At 37.0% G+C, this 18,285-nt stretch overlaps 1 protein-coding gene across 1 annotated transcript; it reads right to left on the minus strand.

Moving 5' to 3' along the window:
* Positions 1 to 3,889: 3,889 nt before the first annotated feature.
* On the minus strand, positions 3,890 to 5,560 carry LOC125999441 (ETS translocation variant 1). Its single transcript, XM_049767505.1, has one exon. The coding sequence runs from the start codon at positions 5,539 to 5,541 to the stop codon at positions 4,108 to 4,110; it is 1,434 nt and encodes a 477-aa protein (XP_049623462.1). The 5' UTR covers positions 5,542 to 5,560; the 3' UTR covers positions 3,890 to 4,107.
* Positions 5,561 to 18,285: the final 12,725 nt, after the last annotated feature.

Here is an 18,285-nt window from a genome sequence, read left to right on the forward strand (position 1 = left end):
ATGTGAACTACAAAGGTACACAGAAGAAAAACTTTAACAATTGGAAATTAAACACCCTGCTACTGAACAACCAGTGGGTCCGAGATGAAATCAAAAAGGAAATCAAAACTTTCCTGGAAACAAATGATAATGAAGACACAACTGCCAGAATCTATGGGACACAGCAAAAGCAGTCCTGAGAGGAAAATTTATAGCTCTACAAGCATCATCAGGAAGGAAGAAGGGGCATACCTGAATAACTTAATGATGCAACTCAAAAATTAGGAAAATGACCAACAACGGAACTGGAGAGATAGCACGGAGGTAAGTCGTTTGCCTTTCATGCAGAAGGTCATTGGTTCAAATCTGGCGTCCCATCTTGGTCCCCTGTACCTGCCCAGGAGCGATTTCTGAGCATGGAGCCCGGAGTAACCCTGAGTGCTGCCAGGAGTGACACAAAACACACGAAAGAAAGAAAGAAGAAAGAAAGAAGGAAAGAAAGAACGAAAGAAAGAAAGAAAGAAAGAAAGAAAGAAAGAAAGAAAGAAAGAAAGACGAAAGAAAGAAAGAAAGAAAGAAGAAAGAAAGAAAGAAGAAAGAAAGAAAGAAAGAAAGAAGAAGAAAAAAGAAAGGAAAGAAAGAAAGATAGAAAGAAAGAAAAGAAAGGAAGAAAGTAAGAAGAGAGAAAGAAGAAAGAAAGAGAAAGAAAAAAGAAAGAAAGAAGAAAGAAAGAAAGAAAGTAGAAAGAAAGAAAGAAAGAAAGAGAAGAAACAAAGATAGAAAGAAAGAAAGAAAGAAAGGAAAGAAGAAGAAAGAAAGAAAAAGAAAGAAAGAAAGAAGAAAGAAGAAAGAAGAAGAGAAAGAAAGAAGAAGAAGAAAGAAAGAATGAAAGAAAGAATAAATAAAGAAAGAAAGAAAGAAAGAAGAAAGATGGAAAGAAAGAAGAAAGAAAGAAAGAAAGAAAGAAAGAAAAAGAAAGAAAGATATAGAGAAAGAAAGAAAGGAAGAAAGAAAGAAAGGAAAGAAAGAAAGAAGAAAGAAAGAAAGAAAGAAAATGACCAACATTAGGAACCAAAAATAGCGAGACAGAAGGAAATAACAAAGCTGAAAGCAGAAATCAATGAAGTGGAAAACCAAAAAACAATCCAAAATATCAATGAAATCAGAAGATGCTTCTTTGAAAAAATTAACAAGATTGATAGACCATTGGCAAAATTCACTAAGAGAGAGAGAAATCTGATAACCTGTATTAGAAATGAAAGGGGGAGATCACGACAGATATTGCAGAGATCCAAAGGATAATCAGAGACTACTTTGAGAAACTTTATGCTAATATACATGAGAACCTAGAAGAAATGGAAAAAATTTTGGACACTTATAACCTTCCACATTTAAGTAAGGAGGATGTAGCATATCTAAGCACCCCCATCACTGCTGATGAAATTGAAACTGTAATCAAACATCTGCCCAAAAAAAGAAAACCGAGGCCCAGATGAATTTACTAATGAATTTTTTCTTTTTTTTTTTTTTTTTTTTTGCAGAAATCAGCTGCCAGATTTATTAACTATCTGAAAATAAAAGCACAATCAAAACAAAAAGTTGAATAGAAAGAGAACTTAAAAATATTTAGATACATTCTCCAAGATGATAATGCAATGCTTTGAACCCATTTGTATTGGAACTATTCGCAATGTCGGTCAATTACTTACTTTATTAAGCAAATAAGTCAGTACTTTACACAGTAAAATATATAGTTTGTCCTTAAATACTATATAATTAATATCAGTTCTTTTGATTTCTTAAAGTAATTCATGGCCTAATTCTTCTCCACTGTCAAACTAGAACTATAATTTTAAAAAGGAAAAATGAAAAGGCAAAACAGGGATGACAAAAAATAGAACTCTCTGTACAATTTTCATATAGAGCATATTTTGAAGACCAACTTCAAATTTTCGCCAAGTATGTCAAATTTCTTTCCAATATAACTTTAACTGAATATTTTCAATTTTTTTATCCTAAGAGCTGTAAATGGCTATATGAACATAGTGGGTGTGGGAAATTCTGATTTTTAAGGCATAATTTTTAGCCCATATTGGGCCTAATGAAAGATAATGGATATGCAGAAGAATCATTGATATTACAAACGTATTTAGAAATTGGTTTTTCTTTTGGTTGGAGTAAATGTGAATAGTATTGCTTATGGCAACTGGGTTTCTCATGAACTTTAAACGGAGAAACAAGCAGTGATTTCTCTGTATCACTTTGGGATTTCATAGCCAGGAGATCATTTTTCAATAATGTTTCATGTGCTCAATATGAATAATGTGTTATTCTCTGAGTTTTTGCTGCATGCTTTTATTTTTATTTTTGCATTTTAGTATAAACCTTTAAAAAAGTGTTTCCTCTTGGATATTGGTCAAATCATCAAAATTCATTTCTTGCTTGAATCATTTAGTATTCAGAGATTCCTGAATACCATTTACTTCATGTTTTCTGAGGTTAATGGAACAACATAGCCTGCTTGCAATCATTTCTCTAAATGCAAAACAAATCGAAACAAAAAAGTTGAAACTTTGCATCTTTAAATCTTTAAAAACAATCTAATCACATATACATGAGTATCCAAACCAAGATGAGGGATAATATAATACTGGTGCCAGCACTATGTCGTACAGCAACTTTCTCATATTCTTTTGGCAGTTTGTGACTAATTTTCCATATCACCAAAAGTCCAAAAGTTTCAAACATTTCCACAGTTTCCCTTAGCAAGCTGAAGCTTAGCCTTCATTTGTCAATATGCATAAAAGCTGCTTAGAGCACAGTATGGCGTAAGCAATTTTTTTAAGCAATAAATGGTTTGAGTCATCTATTTTGTCCTGAAATGCTATCTGTAGTTAACTGCATTGCTTATAAATGGTCATAGTAAATTCAGCAGGAAAGAGAATATTACAGAAAAGACAGCAGCAGAAGCATTAGCATTATCTAATATTTATATGTCATCAACATAACACAGCAGTAAAACGTTTAAATGCATATCAATGGGTACCATGTCTAAAAATTACTATAGTACCTATTTAGTGTATTGAATATTTTTCTTAAGGAGTGCCTGCTGTTATATCTAAAACAGCAGAAGACATGATTTAGTACAGTTAATTCTTATTGATTAAATACATTTTATGTACTGAAGGAAGTAAAAGGAGACACATTTTTGTTTTGTTTTGCTTCAAATGTAAGCCCAGATTAAACATTTATATGAAGATATCCAAGGACCATGATATAGTCTTCAACTGAAATGGGCCTTGGAATATTTAAAAGAGTTTATGATTTGTATCGAAATAGCAAGGTGTTACCATATATATATATCATATATTTTTATCTCAGATACATATATGATGCTACTGGCCTGTGACTCAGCCTGGAGTCAGAGTCCAAAATTGTGCCCTTCATTTACAGTCATGGTTATTATTGAACTTCAGAAAGAATCACCCATTTGATGGTTATCCTCTGTAAGTCATATATAAAGCAACACAAAATAGACAGTAAATGCAATCTCTAAATACCTTTTTACAAGAGGTGCACAAGTCATTTCTAACAATTAACTGCCATTTACAGTAGATTGTGTGTGTCTGTGTGTATACACAAACATACAAACACACCTTCCAGAGACTGAGGAACGATAGGGGGAAATGCCCAGGTATGTCTCCAAGTGAATATTTACACAATGTGAATTAACTGTACCACAGATACTTGGAGAAAAAGAATTTTTTTTTTGTTGTGAGGAAATCAGAAAAAAATCATGATATAGTTTCATTATACTTAAAACCAGTAGGACCCCATCCTACGCCTAAGTAAAAAGTAATTCCCAACCCTCCCCCATTCCCCCATTACTTTCCTTTTACACAGCATAAATGTTTAGATTACTACCACCCACCATCAAATAAAGTGCGCAGTCCATGGCAGATCATAGAATAATGCAACAGGAAAAAGCCCCTTTGAGTATTATTATTATTTAAAAATAAAATACACCAACGAAAAGGAAACCAAGATGGAAGAGAATCCAAAGACTCTCCATCCATCTCTTGCACAGAGAAGGGATGTACCAGGATGCCTAGCACAACTGTCACTGTGTTAGTACACATAGCCTTCATTGTAGGGGTGGGGGTTGCAGCACCCCCCTTCAGGCATGTAGGCCATGCTCTCATCAAAGTGCGAGAGTGGAACTGTGTCCTCTTCGTTGATGTGACGCTCCATGTCTGTCTTCAGTAGTGGGCGCTGATTATCAGGAAAGGCCATGGAAAAAAGGGCTTCGGGATCACACACAAACTTGTAGACGTATCTCTCTCCAGCCACCTTTTGCATGATTCCTTTCTCATAATAATAGCGGAGTGAACGGCTAAGTTTATCATAGTTCATAGCCGGTCTGTTTTTTTGAATGCCCCAACGTCGGGCCACCTCTTCAGGTTCGATCAGCTTAAACTCCATGCCTCGCCCAGTCCAGGCAATAAAGTGAGAATTGGAAGGGTCATCAAGTAGAGCTACCAGAAACTGCCAGAGTTGAAGTGATCCTCTCCTCTGATACGTGGGTCCTTCCCGATACATCCCTGGCTCTTGTTTGATGTCACCATCAAATTTTTCTGGGACAACACAGGTGTCATCGTAAAACTGCCTGGGACCCTTTTCATACATACAGCCTTCTGTTCTGCTGGGATGAGTCAGAAAACCTTCTTGCCTCATATAAATGGAGTGGCAGCTAGGTACCTCTGAATCATATGCAAAATCTCTGGGTTCTTGTTTGATCATTAGCGGAGGGGGAAAGCTTTGGCTGGCAGTACCACCAACCATAGAGTTGTGTTCATACACGGGATCATGATATTCCTGCTTAAAGCCTTGGGGTGGAAAGGGAATGTTTGGTTCAGACATCTGTCGTTGGTACATGGGTCGTCCTTCCCTTGGCATTGTTGGCAAAGGAGGAAAGGAATGACAAGGCTCAGAAAGCTGGCGGCGAAATCTGTGGTCCATGGGGTAGCTGCTGTCTTGGATGGTCTGCGATGAAGGAAGGTGAGCTGGGAATACACGGTCAGGTTTCGGTGTGTGAGCTGAGTTCGGAGATGCATGGTGCAGTGGAGACACTGGAGTGCTAGATGGTGTTGGGGGGTTGGAGGGCCTCATTGCCACTTGTGGCTTCTGATCATAGGCACTGACATTGTACAGGCACTTTTCTCCATAGCTGAATTTAAAGGGCTGTTCTTGACTGCAGGCTGAACCGAGTTCTGAACAGGGACTGTGGGGTTCTTTCTTAATTTTCAGTGGTAGGCCATGAAAAGCCAAACTTTCAGCCTGATAGTCTGGTACAAACTGCTCATCATTGTCAGGTACCTGAGCTTCTGCAAGCCATGTTTCCTGTAATTGACTTAGATCTTGAAAGAGTTCTTCTGAATCATGAGCCAGATCTCTGTTAATGAATTTTCTTTTCCTGACATTTGTTGGTTTCTCGTTACAATTTCTCCCACGCTGACTAGGGGGTACCAAGTAAGGCACTTGCTGGTCATAAAATCCATCCATTCCGTTGCTCTTCGCCAATCTCAGCCGAATTTTTTCAAATCTTTAAGAGGAGCTACTACCAATCCTGGCAAGACTCTTTCCTGAAACTGAAAAAACGGGAACACTCCCAAACAGCTTTTATGAAGCCAACATCACCTTGATAACAAAACCAGACAGAGATGCCAAAAAAGAAAATTACAGACCAATATCCCTGATGAATACAGATGCAGAGATTTTCAACAAAATCCTGGCAAATAGGATCCAATGCATCATCAAGAAAATCATACACTACAACCAAGCAGGTTTCATCCCAGGAATGCAAGAATGGTTTAACATCTGTAAATCTATCAACATCATACACATCAATAAGAAGAAAAATAAAAATCACAAGATCATATCAATAGATGCAGAGAAAGCATATTGTAAGGTCCAACACCTATTCTTGACAAAAAATAACTCTCAGCAAGATGGAATGAAAGAAACCTTTCTCAATCTAGTTGAAGCCATTTACCACAAGCCAATGGCAAATATTATCCTCAATAGAGAAAAACTGAAAGCCTTTCCTCTAAATTCTGGTACAAGACAAGGCTGTCTGCTCTCACCACTCCTCTTCAACATAGAACTGGAAATTCTTGCTATAGCGATCAGGCAAGAAAAAGATATCAAGGGAATCCAAATAAGCAAGGAAGAAGTCAAGCTCTCATTGTTTGCAGATGACATGATCCTCTACTTAGAAAACCCTAAAGACTCTAGCAAAAAGCTTCTAGAAACAATGGACCAAGGTGGCAGGCTACAAAATTAATACACAGAAATCAATGGCCTTTTTATACACCAATAATCATAGGGAAGAGAAGGAAGTCAAGAAAGCAATCCCATTCACATTAGTGCCACACAAGCTGAAATATTTTGGAGTCAACTTGACCAAAGACGTAAATGGCAATACTCCCCAAAGCATTGTACAGATTTAATGTGATCCCTCTAAAGATACCCTTGACATTCCTCAAAGAAGTTGATCAAACATTTATGAAGTTCATCTGAAACAATAAACACCCTCGTATAGCTAAAGCACTCCTAGAGAAAAGTAAAATGGGAGGCATTACTTTCCCCACTTTAAAGTGTACTACAAAGCAATACTTATTAAAACAGCATGGTATTGTAATAAAGACAGACCCTCAGATCAGTGGAAAAGGCTTGAGTTCTCAGACAATGTTCCCCAGACATACAATTACCTAATTTTTGACAAAGGAGCAAGAAATCCTAAGTGGACCAGGCAAAACCTCTTCAACAAGTGGTGCTGGCAGAACTGGTTAGCCACTTGCAAAAAAGCGAACATAGACCCCCCAGTTAACATCATGTAGGAAGGTAAAATCCAAATGGATTAAAGACCTTGACAACAGACCTGATACCGTAAGGTATATAGAACAACACTTCGGTAAAACACTCTATGACATTGAGACTAAAGGCATCTTCAAGGAGGAAACTCCACTTTCCAAACAAGTGGAAGCAGCGATCAACATATGGGAATACATTAAACTGAGAAACTTCTGCACCTCAAAAGAAATAGTGCCCAGGATACAACAGTCAATCATCGAGTGGGAGAAACTATTCACCCAACACCCATCAGATAAGGGGCTAATATCCAAAATATACAGGGCACTGACAGAACTTTAAAAGAAAAAACATTCAATCCCATCAAAAAATGGGGAAAAGAAATGAACAGATGCTTTGATAAGAAAGAAATACAAATGGCCAAAAGGCACATGAAAAAATGCTACTCATTAATCATCAGGGAGATGATATCCAAAATATACAGGGCACTGACAGAACTTTACAAAAAAAAACATCTAACAGCTTTGATAAAAAAGAAATACAAATTGCCAAGAGGCACATGAAAAAATGTTACTTGTCACTAATCATCAGGAAGATGCAAATCAGAACAACGATGAGTTACCATCTCACACCACAGAGATTGGCATACATCACAAAGAATGAGAACAAGCAGTGCTGGCGGGGATGTGGAGAGAAAGGAACTCTTATCCACTGCTGGTGGGAATCCCGTCTAGTCCAAACTCTATGGAAAGCGATATGGAGATTCTTCCAAAATCTGGAAATTGAGCTCCCATTTGACCCAGCTATTTCACTCTTAGGGATATACCCTAAGAACACAAGAAAACAATATAAAAACCCCTTCCTCACACCTATATTTATTGCAGCACTATTCACAATAGCCAGGCTCTGGAAACAACCAAGATGCCCTTCAACAGAAGAATGGCTAAAGAAACTGTGGTACATATACACAATGCAGCTGTCAGGAGAGATGAAGTTATGAAATTTTCCTATACATGGATGTACATGGAATCTATCATGCTGAGCGAAATAAGTCAGAGGGAGAGAGAGAGGCACAATAGTCTCACTCATCTATGGGTTTTAAGAAAAATAAGTTATTTTTGCAACAATCCTCAGAAACAATGAGAGGAGGGCTGGAAATTCCAGCTCACTTCATGAAGCTCACCACAAAGAGTGGTGAGTGCAGTTATAGAAATAACTACACAGAGAACTACCATAATCATGTGAATGAATGAGGGAACTGGAAAGCCTGTCTGGAGTACAGGTGTGGGCTGGGGTGGGGTGGAGGGAGATTTGGGACATTGTTGGTGGAAATGTCACTGGTGAAGGGGGTGTTCTTTACATGACTGAAACCTAATCACAATCATATATGTAATCAAGATGTTTAAATAAAGGGAAAAAATAATGTCAAATCCCATTGAAATGGTAGGAAAGAGGTATAATAGCTTATTTGGTGGTTCAGAATGGGTTTTGCTTTAGTCTGTTCCAATAAAATCTAATCGTTTGTGTCAGAAGAAAGAGAAAGGCTGCTGTTGAATTAATTGTAACTCCACAAATGAAAAAAAGTGTTGTGTATTGTACAGTAGAATACTATTTAAACATTAAAAGGGAAAGAAGTAATGATTCCCATTAGTCAAAGAAGACAATCATATGTTACATATGGTTTCATTTATACATGAATCATATAAATAGGTCAATCTCTCTAGTCAGAAATATTTTTGATATTGTGATTGCTAAGGACCTGGGTGGTAATTGTGGTAGTGTGTAGGGGAAAGAGCTGAGAATAATAATTTATTCTGAAATGATGGAACTATTTTAAAGTTTACTGATGTAATTTTGATTACATATGTCTTTCATCATGCTAAAAATCCCTAAATTGTAAATTTAATAGATTATCTTATATAGTTTAAATATGAAAATTATAAGGAATCTCAATTATAACTCAATTGGCTAATATGAAAATGAACTGTTGAAAATTGTGGGTAAGGTATAAATATGTATACTCTTTCCCATCCTATACACAGGGATGAACATTTTTTACTAATTATTTCTTTTTATTCTTTGTTTATTATTAATATTTTTATTTTGACAACTTTATTACATACATGATTGTGTTTGGGTTTTAGTCATGTAAAGAACACCACCCATCACTAGTGAACATTCCCATCACCAATGTCCCAAATCTCTCTCCTCCCCACACAACCCCCACCTGTACTCTAGACAGGCTTTCTATTTCCCTCGTACATTCTCATTATTAGGATAGTTCAAAACGTAGTTATTTCTCTAACTAAACTCATCACTCTTTGTGGTGAGCTTCATGAGGTGAGCTGTAACTTCCAGCTTTTTTCTCTTTTGTGTCTGAAATATATTATTGCAAGAATGTCTTTCATTTTTCTTAAAACCCATAGATGAGTGAGACTATTCTGCGTCTTTCTCTCTCTCTGACTTATTTCACTCAGCATAATAGATTCTGTGTACATCCATGTATAGGAAAATTTCATGACTTCATCTCTCCTGACAGCTGCATAATATTCCATTGTGTATATGTACCACAGTTTCTTTAGCCATTCGTCTGTTGAAGGGTATCTTGGCTGTTTCCAGAGTCTTGCTATGGTAAACAGTGCTGCAATGTATATAGGTGTAAGGAAGGGATTTGTGTATTGTATTTTTGTGTTCCTAGGGTATATTCCTAGGAGTGGTATAGCTGGGTCATATGGGAGCTCGATTTCCAGTTTTTGGAGGAATCTCCATATTGCTTTCCATAAAGGTTGAACTAGACAACATTCCCACTAGCAGTGTATAAGAGTTCCTTTCTCTCCACATCCCTGCCAACACTGCTTGTTCACATTCTTTTTGATGTGTGCCAATCTCTGGGCTGTGAGGTGGTACCTCATAGTTGTTTTAATTTGCATCTCCCTGATGATTAGTGATGTGGAGCATTTTTTTTCATCTGTCTTTTGGCCATTTGTATTTCTTCTTTGTCAAAGTGTTTGTCCATTTCTTCTCCCATTTTTGATGGGATTAGATGGTTTTTTCTTGTAAATTTCTGTCATTGCCTTGTATATTTTAAAGATTAGCCCCTTGTCTGATGGGTATTGGTGAATAGTTTCTCCCAAACAGTGGGGGGCTCTTGCATCCTGGGAGCTATTTCTTTTGAGGTGCAGAACCTTCTCAGTTTAATATATTCCCATCTGTTAATCTCAGCTTTCACTTGCTTGGAGAGTGCAATTTCCTCTTTAAAGATGCCTTTAGTCTCAATGTCCTGGAGTGTTTTACCTACGTATTGTTCTATATATCTTATGATTTTGGGTCTGATATTGAGGTCTTTCATCCATTTGGATTTAACCTTCATACATGATGTTAGCTGGGGGTCTAATTTTAATTTTTTGCAAGTGGCTAGCCAGTTGTGCCAACACCACTTGTTGAATAGGCTTTCTTTGCTCCATTTAGGATTTCTTGCTCCTTTATCAAAAATTAGGTGATTGTATGTCTGGGGAACATTTTCTGAGTATTCAAGCCTATTCCACTGATCTGAGGGCCTGTCTTTATTCCAATACCATGCTGTTTTGATAACTATTGCTTTGTAGTACAGTTTAAATTGGGGAAAGTAATTCCTCCCATATTCTTTTTCCCAATGATTGCTTTAGCTATTCTAGGGTGTTTATTTTTCCAAATGAATTTCAAAAGTGCGTGATCCACTTCTTTGAAGAATGTCATGGGTATTGTTAGAGGGATCGCATTAAATCTTTACAATGCTTTGGGGACTATTGCAATTTTAATGATGTTAATCTTGCCAATCCATGAGCAGGGTACGTGCTTCCATTTCTGCATGTCCTCTTTTATTTCTTGGAGCAGAGTTTTATAGTTTTCTTTGTATAGGTCCTTGATATTTTAGTCAATTGGATTCCAAGTTTGTGTAGCACTATTGTGAATGGCGTTGTTTTCTTAATGTCCATTTCTTCCTTATTACTATTGGTGTATAAAAAGGCCATTGATTTTTTGTGTTAATTTTGTAGCCTGCCACCTTGCTATATGAGTCTATTGTTTCTAGAAGCTTTTTCGTAGAGACTTTAGGGTTTTCTAGGTAGAGTATCATGTCATCTGCAAACAACGAGAGATTGACTTCTTCCTTTCCTATCTGGATTCCCTTGATATCTTTTGTTTGCCTAATTGGTATAGTAAGTACTTCCAGTGCTATGTTGAATAGGAGTGGTGAGAGAGGACAGCCTTGGCTTGTGCCAGAATTTAGAGGGAAGGCTTTCAGTTTTTCTCCATTGAGGACAATATTTGCCTCTGGCTTGTGGTAGATGGCCTTAACTATATTGAGAAAGATTCATTCCATTCTCATCTTGCTGAGAGTTTTGATCAAGAATGGGTGTTGGAAAGTATCAAATGCTTTTTCTGCATCTATTGATATGATCATGTGATTTCTATTTTTCTTGTTGTTGATGTTGTGTATTATGTTGATAGATTTACTAATCTTAAACCACCTTGCATTCCTGGGATAAAACCTACTTGATCGTAGTGGATGATCTTCATGAGGCATTGAATCCTATTTGCCAGGATTCTGTTCGGATCTTTACATCTATATTCATCAGCGATATTGGTCTGCTATTTTCTTTTTTGGTAGCATTTCTTTCTAGTTTAGGTATCAAGGTGATGTTGGCTTCATAAAAGCTATTTGGAAGTGTTCCTCTTTTTTTAATTTCATAAAAGAGTCTTGCCAGGATTGGTAGAAGTTCCTCTTGAAAGGTTTGAAAGGATTCATTAGTAAATTCATCTGGGCCTGGACTTTTGTTTTTGGGCAGACATTTGATTACTGTCTTAATTTCCTCAATAGTGATGGGTGTGTTTAGATATGCTACATACCCTTCATTCAACCGTGGAATATTATAAGAGTCCAAAAATTTATCCATTTCTTCCAGGTTTTCATTTTTAGTGGCATAGAGTTTCTCAAAGTAGTTTCTGATTACCCTTTGTATCTCTGCCATATCAGTAGTGATCTCTCCTTTTTCATTTCTAATACGAGTTATCAAATTTCTCTCTCTTTCTTTGTTAGTTTTGCCAGTGCCCTATCAATCTTGTTTATTTTTTCAAGGAACCAAATTCTGCTTTCATTGATCTTTTGGATTGTTTTTCGGGTTTCCACTTAATTGATTTCTGCTCTCAGCTTTGTTATTTTCTCTGTCTCCTTATTTTTGGGTCCTTTTGTTGAGTACTTTCTAATTCTATGAGCTGCATCATTAAGCTATTCATGTATGCCCCTTCTTTCCTGATGTGTGCTTGCAAAGCTATAAATTTTCCTCTCAGTACCGCTTTTGCTCTGTCCCATAGGTTCTGATAGTTTGTGTCTCCAATGTCATTTGTATCTAGGAAGGTTTTGAAGCAGCAAGATCGAAAAGAGAAATTACATTCAAGGGAACATTCTTGTGATTTACTGCAGACCTGTCACCAGAAACACTCAAGGCCAGAAGGCAGTGGTGGGACATAGTGACAAAACTCAATGAAATAAATGCTTTGCCTAGAATACTGCACCCAGCAAAACTCACTTTCAGGTTTGAAGGAACAATACATAGTTTCACAGACAAACAACAGCTCATAAACTTTACAGACTCAAAACCATTCTTAAAGGAAAAACTGAACAGCCTAATTTAAGACAAGACTGACCAACAGACACACCAAACTTCTATATAAAGATGGCACTAACTCCCAGGACAATTCTTTCTCTCAATGTCAATGGACTATATGCACCAGTTAAGAGACACAGAGTGGCTAAATGGATCAAAAAACTCAATCCAACCTTCTGCTGCCTACAAGAAACGTACCTGAATAGTCAGAACAAACATAGACTCAAAATAAAAAGCTGGAGGAAAATCATCCAAGCAAACTACACCCATAAAAATGCTGGAGTGGCCATACTAATATCAGATGATGCAACCTTTATACTTAGGAAAGTTGTAAGGGACAAAGATGGACATTTTGTATTAATCAAGTGATTTATATAGCAGGAAGAAATCACTCTCCTAACCATATATGCACCAAATGAGGGGCCAGTAAAATATTTAATAAAATTTTTGACAAATCTAAAAATAATATCAATAACAACACAATAATTGTGGGAGACCTCAACAAGGCATTGTCAACACTTGACAGGTCAACCAGAGTGAAACCCAACAAGAGTATACTAGACCTGAAAAGAGAAATGGAAGAAAGAGGCCTAGTAGATATATAAAGGACACTTCACCCCCAGAAGCCTGGATACACATTCTTCTCTAATGTACATGGGACGTTCTCCAGGATAGACTACATGCTAGCACATAAAATGTACCTGCACAATATCAAGAGGATAGAAATTTTGTAGGCTACCTTTGCTGACCACAAGGCCCTGAAATTATATGTGAACTACAAAGGGACACAGAAGAAAAACTTTAATACCTCAAAGTTAAACAGCCTAATACTGAATAACCAGTGGGTCCGAGATGAAATCGAAGGGATGAACATTTTTAAGCTATGAACCATATCTGGCCCATTGCTGCATAGTTTTCATGTGTAAATAAATATTATATTTACACAGGCATAATTATTTTTGTCTATTTACTCTATAGTGTTCTAGAGACCTCATTGACCATGAAGTACAAAAGTCATATTATATGACTTTTAACAAATTACATTAACTAAATTAATTTTTATGAACAAAAGACAGGCAGAAAATAATATTATCAAAAAAGCAGATGTTCATTCTGCTAAATGCCATGCAGGATATTAACATGGAATAGAATGGAAGCCTTCAAATTTTCCAAGAAAAGGCAAATTTTTATAAGTATTTTCTTCCTAAGTCATTCATTTTATTGACTAAAACTACAAAATTTGTATCTCTGTTAGAGCAAATACTGTTTTTATAAGTATTTTCTTCCTAAGTCATTCATTTTATTGACTAAAACTACAAAATTTGTATCTCTGTTAGAGCGAATACCGACCTGGCTTCAATTCCTAGCAACCATGATTTCCTAAGTATATCTTGTATAGTCTTAGAGGCTCCTAAGCACTGCTTGAGTGTGGTCCCAGAGGGTCCTTTCACTTTTTGGTGATAGCCTGGGTAATCTTTAGTACCTCAGATCCTGAAAAGCATCTAATCCTCAGGCCCTGCACTAAACTTTTGAATCTAGTTGTTCAAGAATCCTCAATGGGGCATACAGTCCTCCTAAACACTGTTCGGAAGGCGTTCCTTACCATTCAGTCTCCAAACAATTTCACCTTCACCTTTGTTTCTCATCTCCTTTCTCTAATTGTTGCCTTTACTAATCTTTGTTTTTTATATTTTCCTTTTCTCTGATCAACCCTCAGTGCATCTTTCTCCCTCTGTCCATTTCTTAACTTCTTTTCATATAATAAGCACCTCCAACATTTGGCACCATAGCGGGAAATTCCAGGAACTTAAGTACAGGAATTGTCAAATAGATATTGATTTTAGAAATATGAATAAAATATGAATATGAATCAATGTGTCAATTGAGATATGTAAAGAATGAAACCGAGGTTTTGGCTCTATGTTGTAATCATGAAATAATGCTTAGAGTGCAATAGGGATAGTATAGCACATGCTGCTTGGACAATAAATTTGGGTGATGTTTGTGTGTGTTGTAATTTATAAGAAATATATTTTCTATGATATAATAACCTGGCACAGGCCTCAGAAGATTCGGCATCCTCCATTCACCCCTGAACCAGGGAAGGTATCTACAAAACATCCAAGGTTTTTTTTATAACAACGCCTGGAAGCAATCCTCTACCAGGAAGACACTACCACTGCTCTGACATCGACCTGCTCAAAAGAGACTTCCCTTATCACTAAGAAGACTTGACAACAACAACGACCTGCTTATAGGACAGGGTTCTCTGCATTGCCCTTTAATTTTGAGGTGAAATGAGAGGACGCTCTATACCATCCTGACTGCAATATAGGATATGCAGATTCCAGGATCTTTAATATAGAAACATGATACCAACAACAGAGACTGTGTGAAAAATAAAAGTGTATTGGCGCTACAGACAATGACCTGGGTTGGACAAACTAGTTTGCCTGGAGCCTAGAGTTGGTCTTATGCTAGGAAACTTCAGGGGTAGGGTCTCCTTGTATTTAGGCCTAAGATTTTCCATTCCATGTCCCTCATATTTTGGTGGGCCTATGCAAATAATAATTGCCACTCTAACACCGTTTTTACTGTGCTCCTTTGACTCTAATCCTTAAGAGAAATAAACCATTTAAACTTTTGAGATTAACTTAAACTAATATGCATGTGCATGGAAATGTAAAAAAGACTTTGCCTTCAATGTTTAAGGAGTTACATAAGTGTTATGTCTTTAGATTACTTTGTATGCTGCTAAGAAATATTATGTACTACAATCTGGGGACTTGAGGAACAAAGCAATTGTACATAGGTTCTGTTTTATTTTTCTTAATGTTCTTTGGCTGAAAGTTCAAAGTTAAGATATCAGCAATAGGACTACTGAAAATTCTGCTTATGGGTGATTGTCCTTCCACTGTAACTTTACCTTGTCCTCTTTCTTTGCATCATTGTTCTTATAATTAAAAATAAAAAAAAATAAAAAATAAAAAGGCCATACATTTAAAAAAAAAAGAAATATATGTTCTAATCACCAAAATATATTCCTCATTGACAATTCTTAAAGATTGAGAGTTATAAAGGTTAAGTTTGCATGTGAATGGGTGATTTCTGAAATCACCTATGTATGCATGAGTCTGGTAGCCAGAGAACCAATCATATGAGTAGAAGATGGAAGACATCTAGTATTCCTACTTCTTGGAAGAGCAGAGGGGATGGAGGTTAATTTAAATTGCTAAGGACCAATGAGTTACTTAATCATGCCTAAGCAACAAGGTTCCCAAATTAATCCAATACAAGGGGACTTTAGGAAGCTTCCAGATTAAAGATCAAAACACTTCCATATACCACCTTGCCAGACCCCAAGCTCAAATGATAAGCTTCTTTATTTTAAATCTTGTCTTTTTTTAAATTTACTTTATGTAATCATTGTGGTTACATGATTGTTCATAATAAAGTTGTTTTTTTCCTCAAAAAATGACTTTTGCTCAGAAGAAGAACAATAAAGTTGATATCTTTCTGTGAATTCATGACCACACTTATCTACAGCCCCTTCCCTTCACTTTTTTCTTTTTTCTTTTTTTTTTAAATTTACTTAAGCACTTTGATTACAAACATGATTACAGTTGTGCTTCAGTCACACACACAAAAAAAACCCTTCACCAGTACAACCTTTCCATTGCCAATGTCCCCCATCTCCCTCCGACCCCTCCCCATATTTGAGACAGGCATTCTACTCTCACTCATTGACATTGTCACATAGTTATCAGTGTAGTTATTTCTCTAACTGAACTCACCACTCTTTGTGGGGAGCTTCATATTGTGAGCCGGTACTTCCAGCTCTCATCTCAATTGTCAGTGGGCATTATTACAATAATGTCTTTTATTTTTCTTATAACCCATAGATGATTGAGACTATTCTGTGTCTATCTCTCTCCTCTTACTTATTTCACTCAGCATAATAGATTTTTGCACATCCATGTATAGGAAAATTTCATGACTTCATCTCTCCTGACAGGTTCATAATATTCCATATGTACCACAGTTTTTTTAGTCATTCATCTGTTGAAGGACATCTTGGTTGTTTCCATAGTCTGGCTATTGTAAATAGAGCTGCAGTGAATATAGGTGTAAGGAAGAGATTTTTGAATTGTATTTTTGTGTTCCTAGGGTATATCTTTAGGAGTAGTATAGCTGGATCATATGGGAGCTCAATTTCCAGCTTTTTTAGGAATCTCCATATGTTTTCCATATAGGCTGAACTAGAAGGCATTCCCACCAGCAGTAAATGAAAGTTCCTTTCTATCTGCATCCCCTCCAGCACTTATTGTTCTTGTTGTTTGTGATGTGTGCCAGTCTCTGTGTCGTGAGATAGTATTTCATTGTTGTTTTGATTTGCATCTCCCTAATGATTAGTGATGTGGAGCATTTTTATGTGTCTTTTGGCCATTTGTATTTCTTCTTTGAGGAAGTGTTTATTCATTTCTTCTCCCCATTTTTAATGAGGTTAGATTTTTTTCTTGTTAGGTTCTGTCAGTACCTTATATATTTTGGATATTAGCCCCTTATCTGATGGGTATTGGGTGAATAATTTCTCCCATTCTGTGGGTGGCTCTTGTATTCTGGGCACTACTTCCTTTGAGGTGCAGAAGCTTCTCAATTTAATATAATCCCATCTGTTTATCTGTTTGAAGAGTGCTGCTTCCTCTTTGAAGATGCCTTTAGTATGAATGTCATGGAGTATTTTTTTTTTTTTTTTTTTTTTTTTTTTTTTTTTTTTGGTTTTTGGGCCACACCCGGTAACGCTCAGGGGTTACTCCTGGCTATGCGCTCAGAAGTCGCTCCTGGCTTGGGGGACCATATGGGACGCCGGGGGATCGAACCGCGGTCCGTCTCCTAGGCTAGCGCAGGTAAGGCAGGCACCTTACCTCCAGCGCCACCGCCCGGCCCCGTCATGGAGTATTTTATCTGCACATTGATCTATATGTTATGGTTTCCAGTCTAATATCAAGGTCTTTAATCCATTTGGATTTGACCTTTGTGCATGGTGTTAGAGGTCTGCGTTCATTTTGTATTTGCAAGTGGCTGACTAGTTGTGCCAACACCACTTGTTAAAGAGGGTTTTCTTGCTTCATTTTGCATTTATTTTCCCTTTATCAAAAATTAATTAATTGTATGTCTGGGGAACATTTTCTGAATACTCAAGTTTATTCCACTGATCTGAGGGCCCTTCCTTCCATTAAAGAGAGAAACTCATGGAATTCATCAACCTTGGACAAAAAGTAGGCACTTGGGCAAAGAGAAGGTGCTGACATGGAAGAGCAGGAAAATATCTTCTACAATATAGAGCTCAGTTTGTCTGCAGACACTTGAAGGCAGATGTGGGAAACTGGTCAGGGGACTTTGTTCTGAGTAATTTGGGGGGGGGGGCAAAAGTGTAGGACACCAAAAAGTTGAGGCAGAGAAATTACAGGATCAACTGGAAGATAAAGAAAACTAAAGAGAGTGATGGAGAGAACAGACTGGTTAAAGGCAAAATTTAGGGACAGAAAAGAGACCCTGTTGGTAATGGGTACAGTGATGCAAAATGGATAGATGATAGAGGGAATACTAAAGAATCTAACTAATCAGAACCAGGACAGCATCTAAAAGGTGATAGGAGATTGCAAACAAAGGGTTTGACTGAAGGCGGACTTGAATATGGGAGTCAAGATTCCAATCAGAAATGACTCAAGCATTACAAAGAATCAGCAACAGCAATGATGAGCAGCAGAGCCATGGCAAGTGTGTCTCT

This window comes from Suncus etruscus, chromosome X, assembly GCF_024139225.1.
Source record: "Suncus etruscus isolate mSunEtr1 chromosome X, mSunEtr1.pri.cur, whole genome shotgun sequence".
In the NCBI taxonomy this organism is placed as follows: Eukaryota; Metazoa; Chordata; class Mammalia; order Eulipotyphla; family Soricidae; genus Suncus; species Suncus etruscus.

Excerpts from the sequence above, each read along its gene's own strand:
- LOC125999441 (XM_049767505.1), bottom strand. The coding sequence starts at position 5,541 with ATGGATGGATTTTATGACCAGCAAGTGCCTTACTTGGTACCCCCTAGT.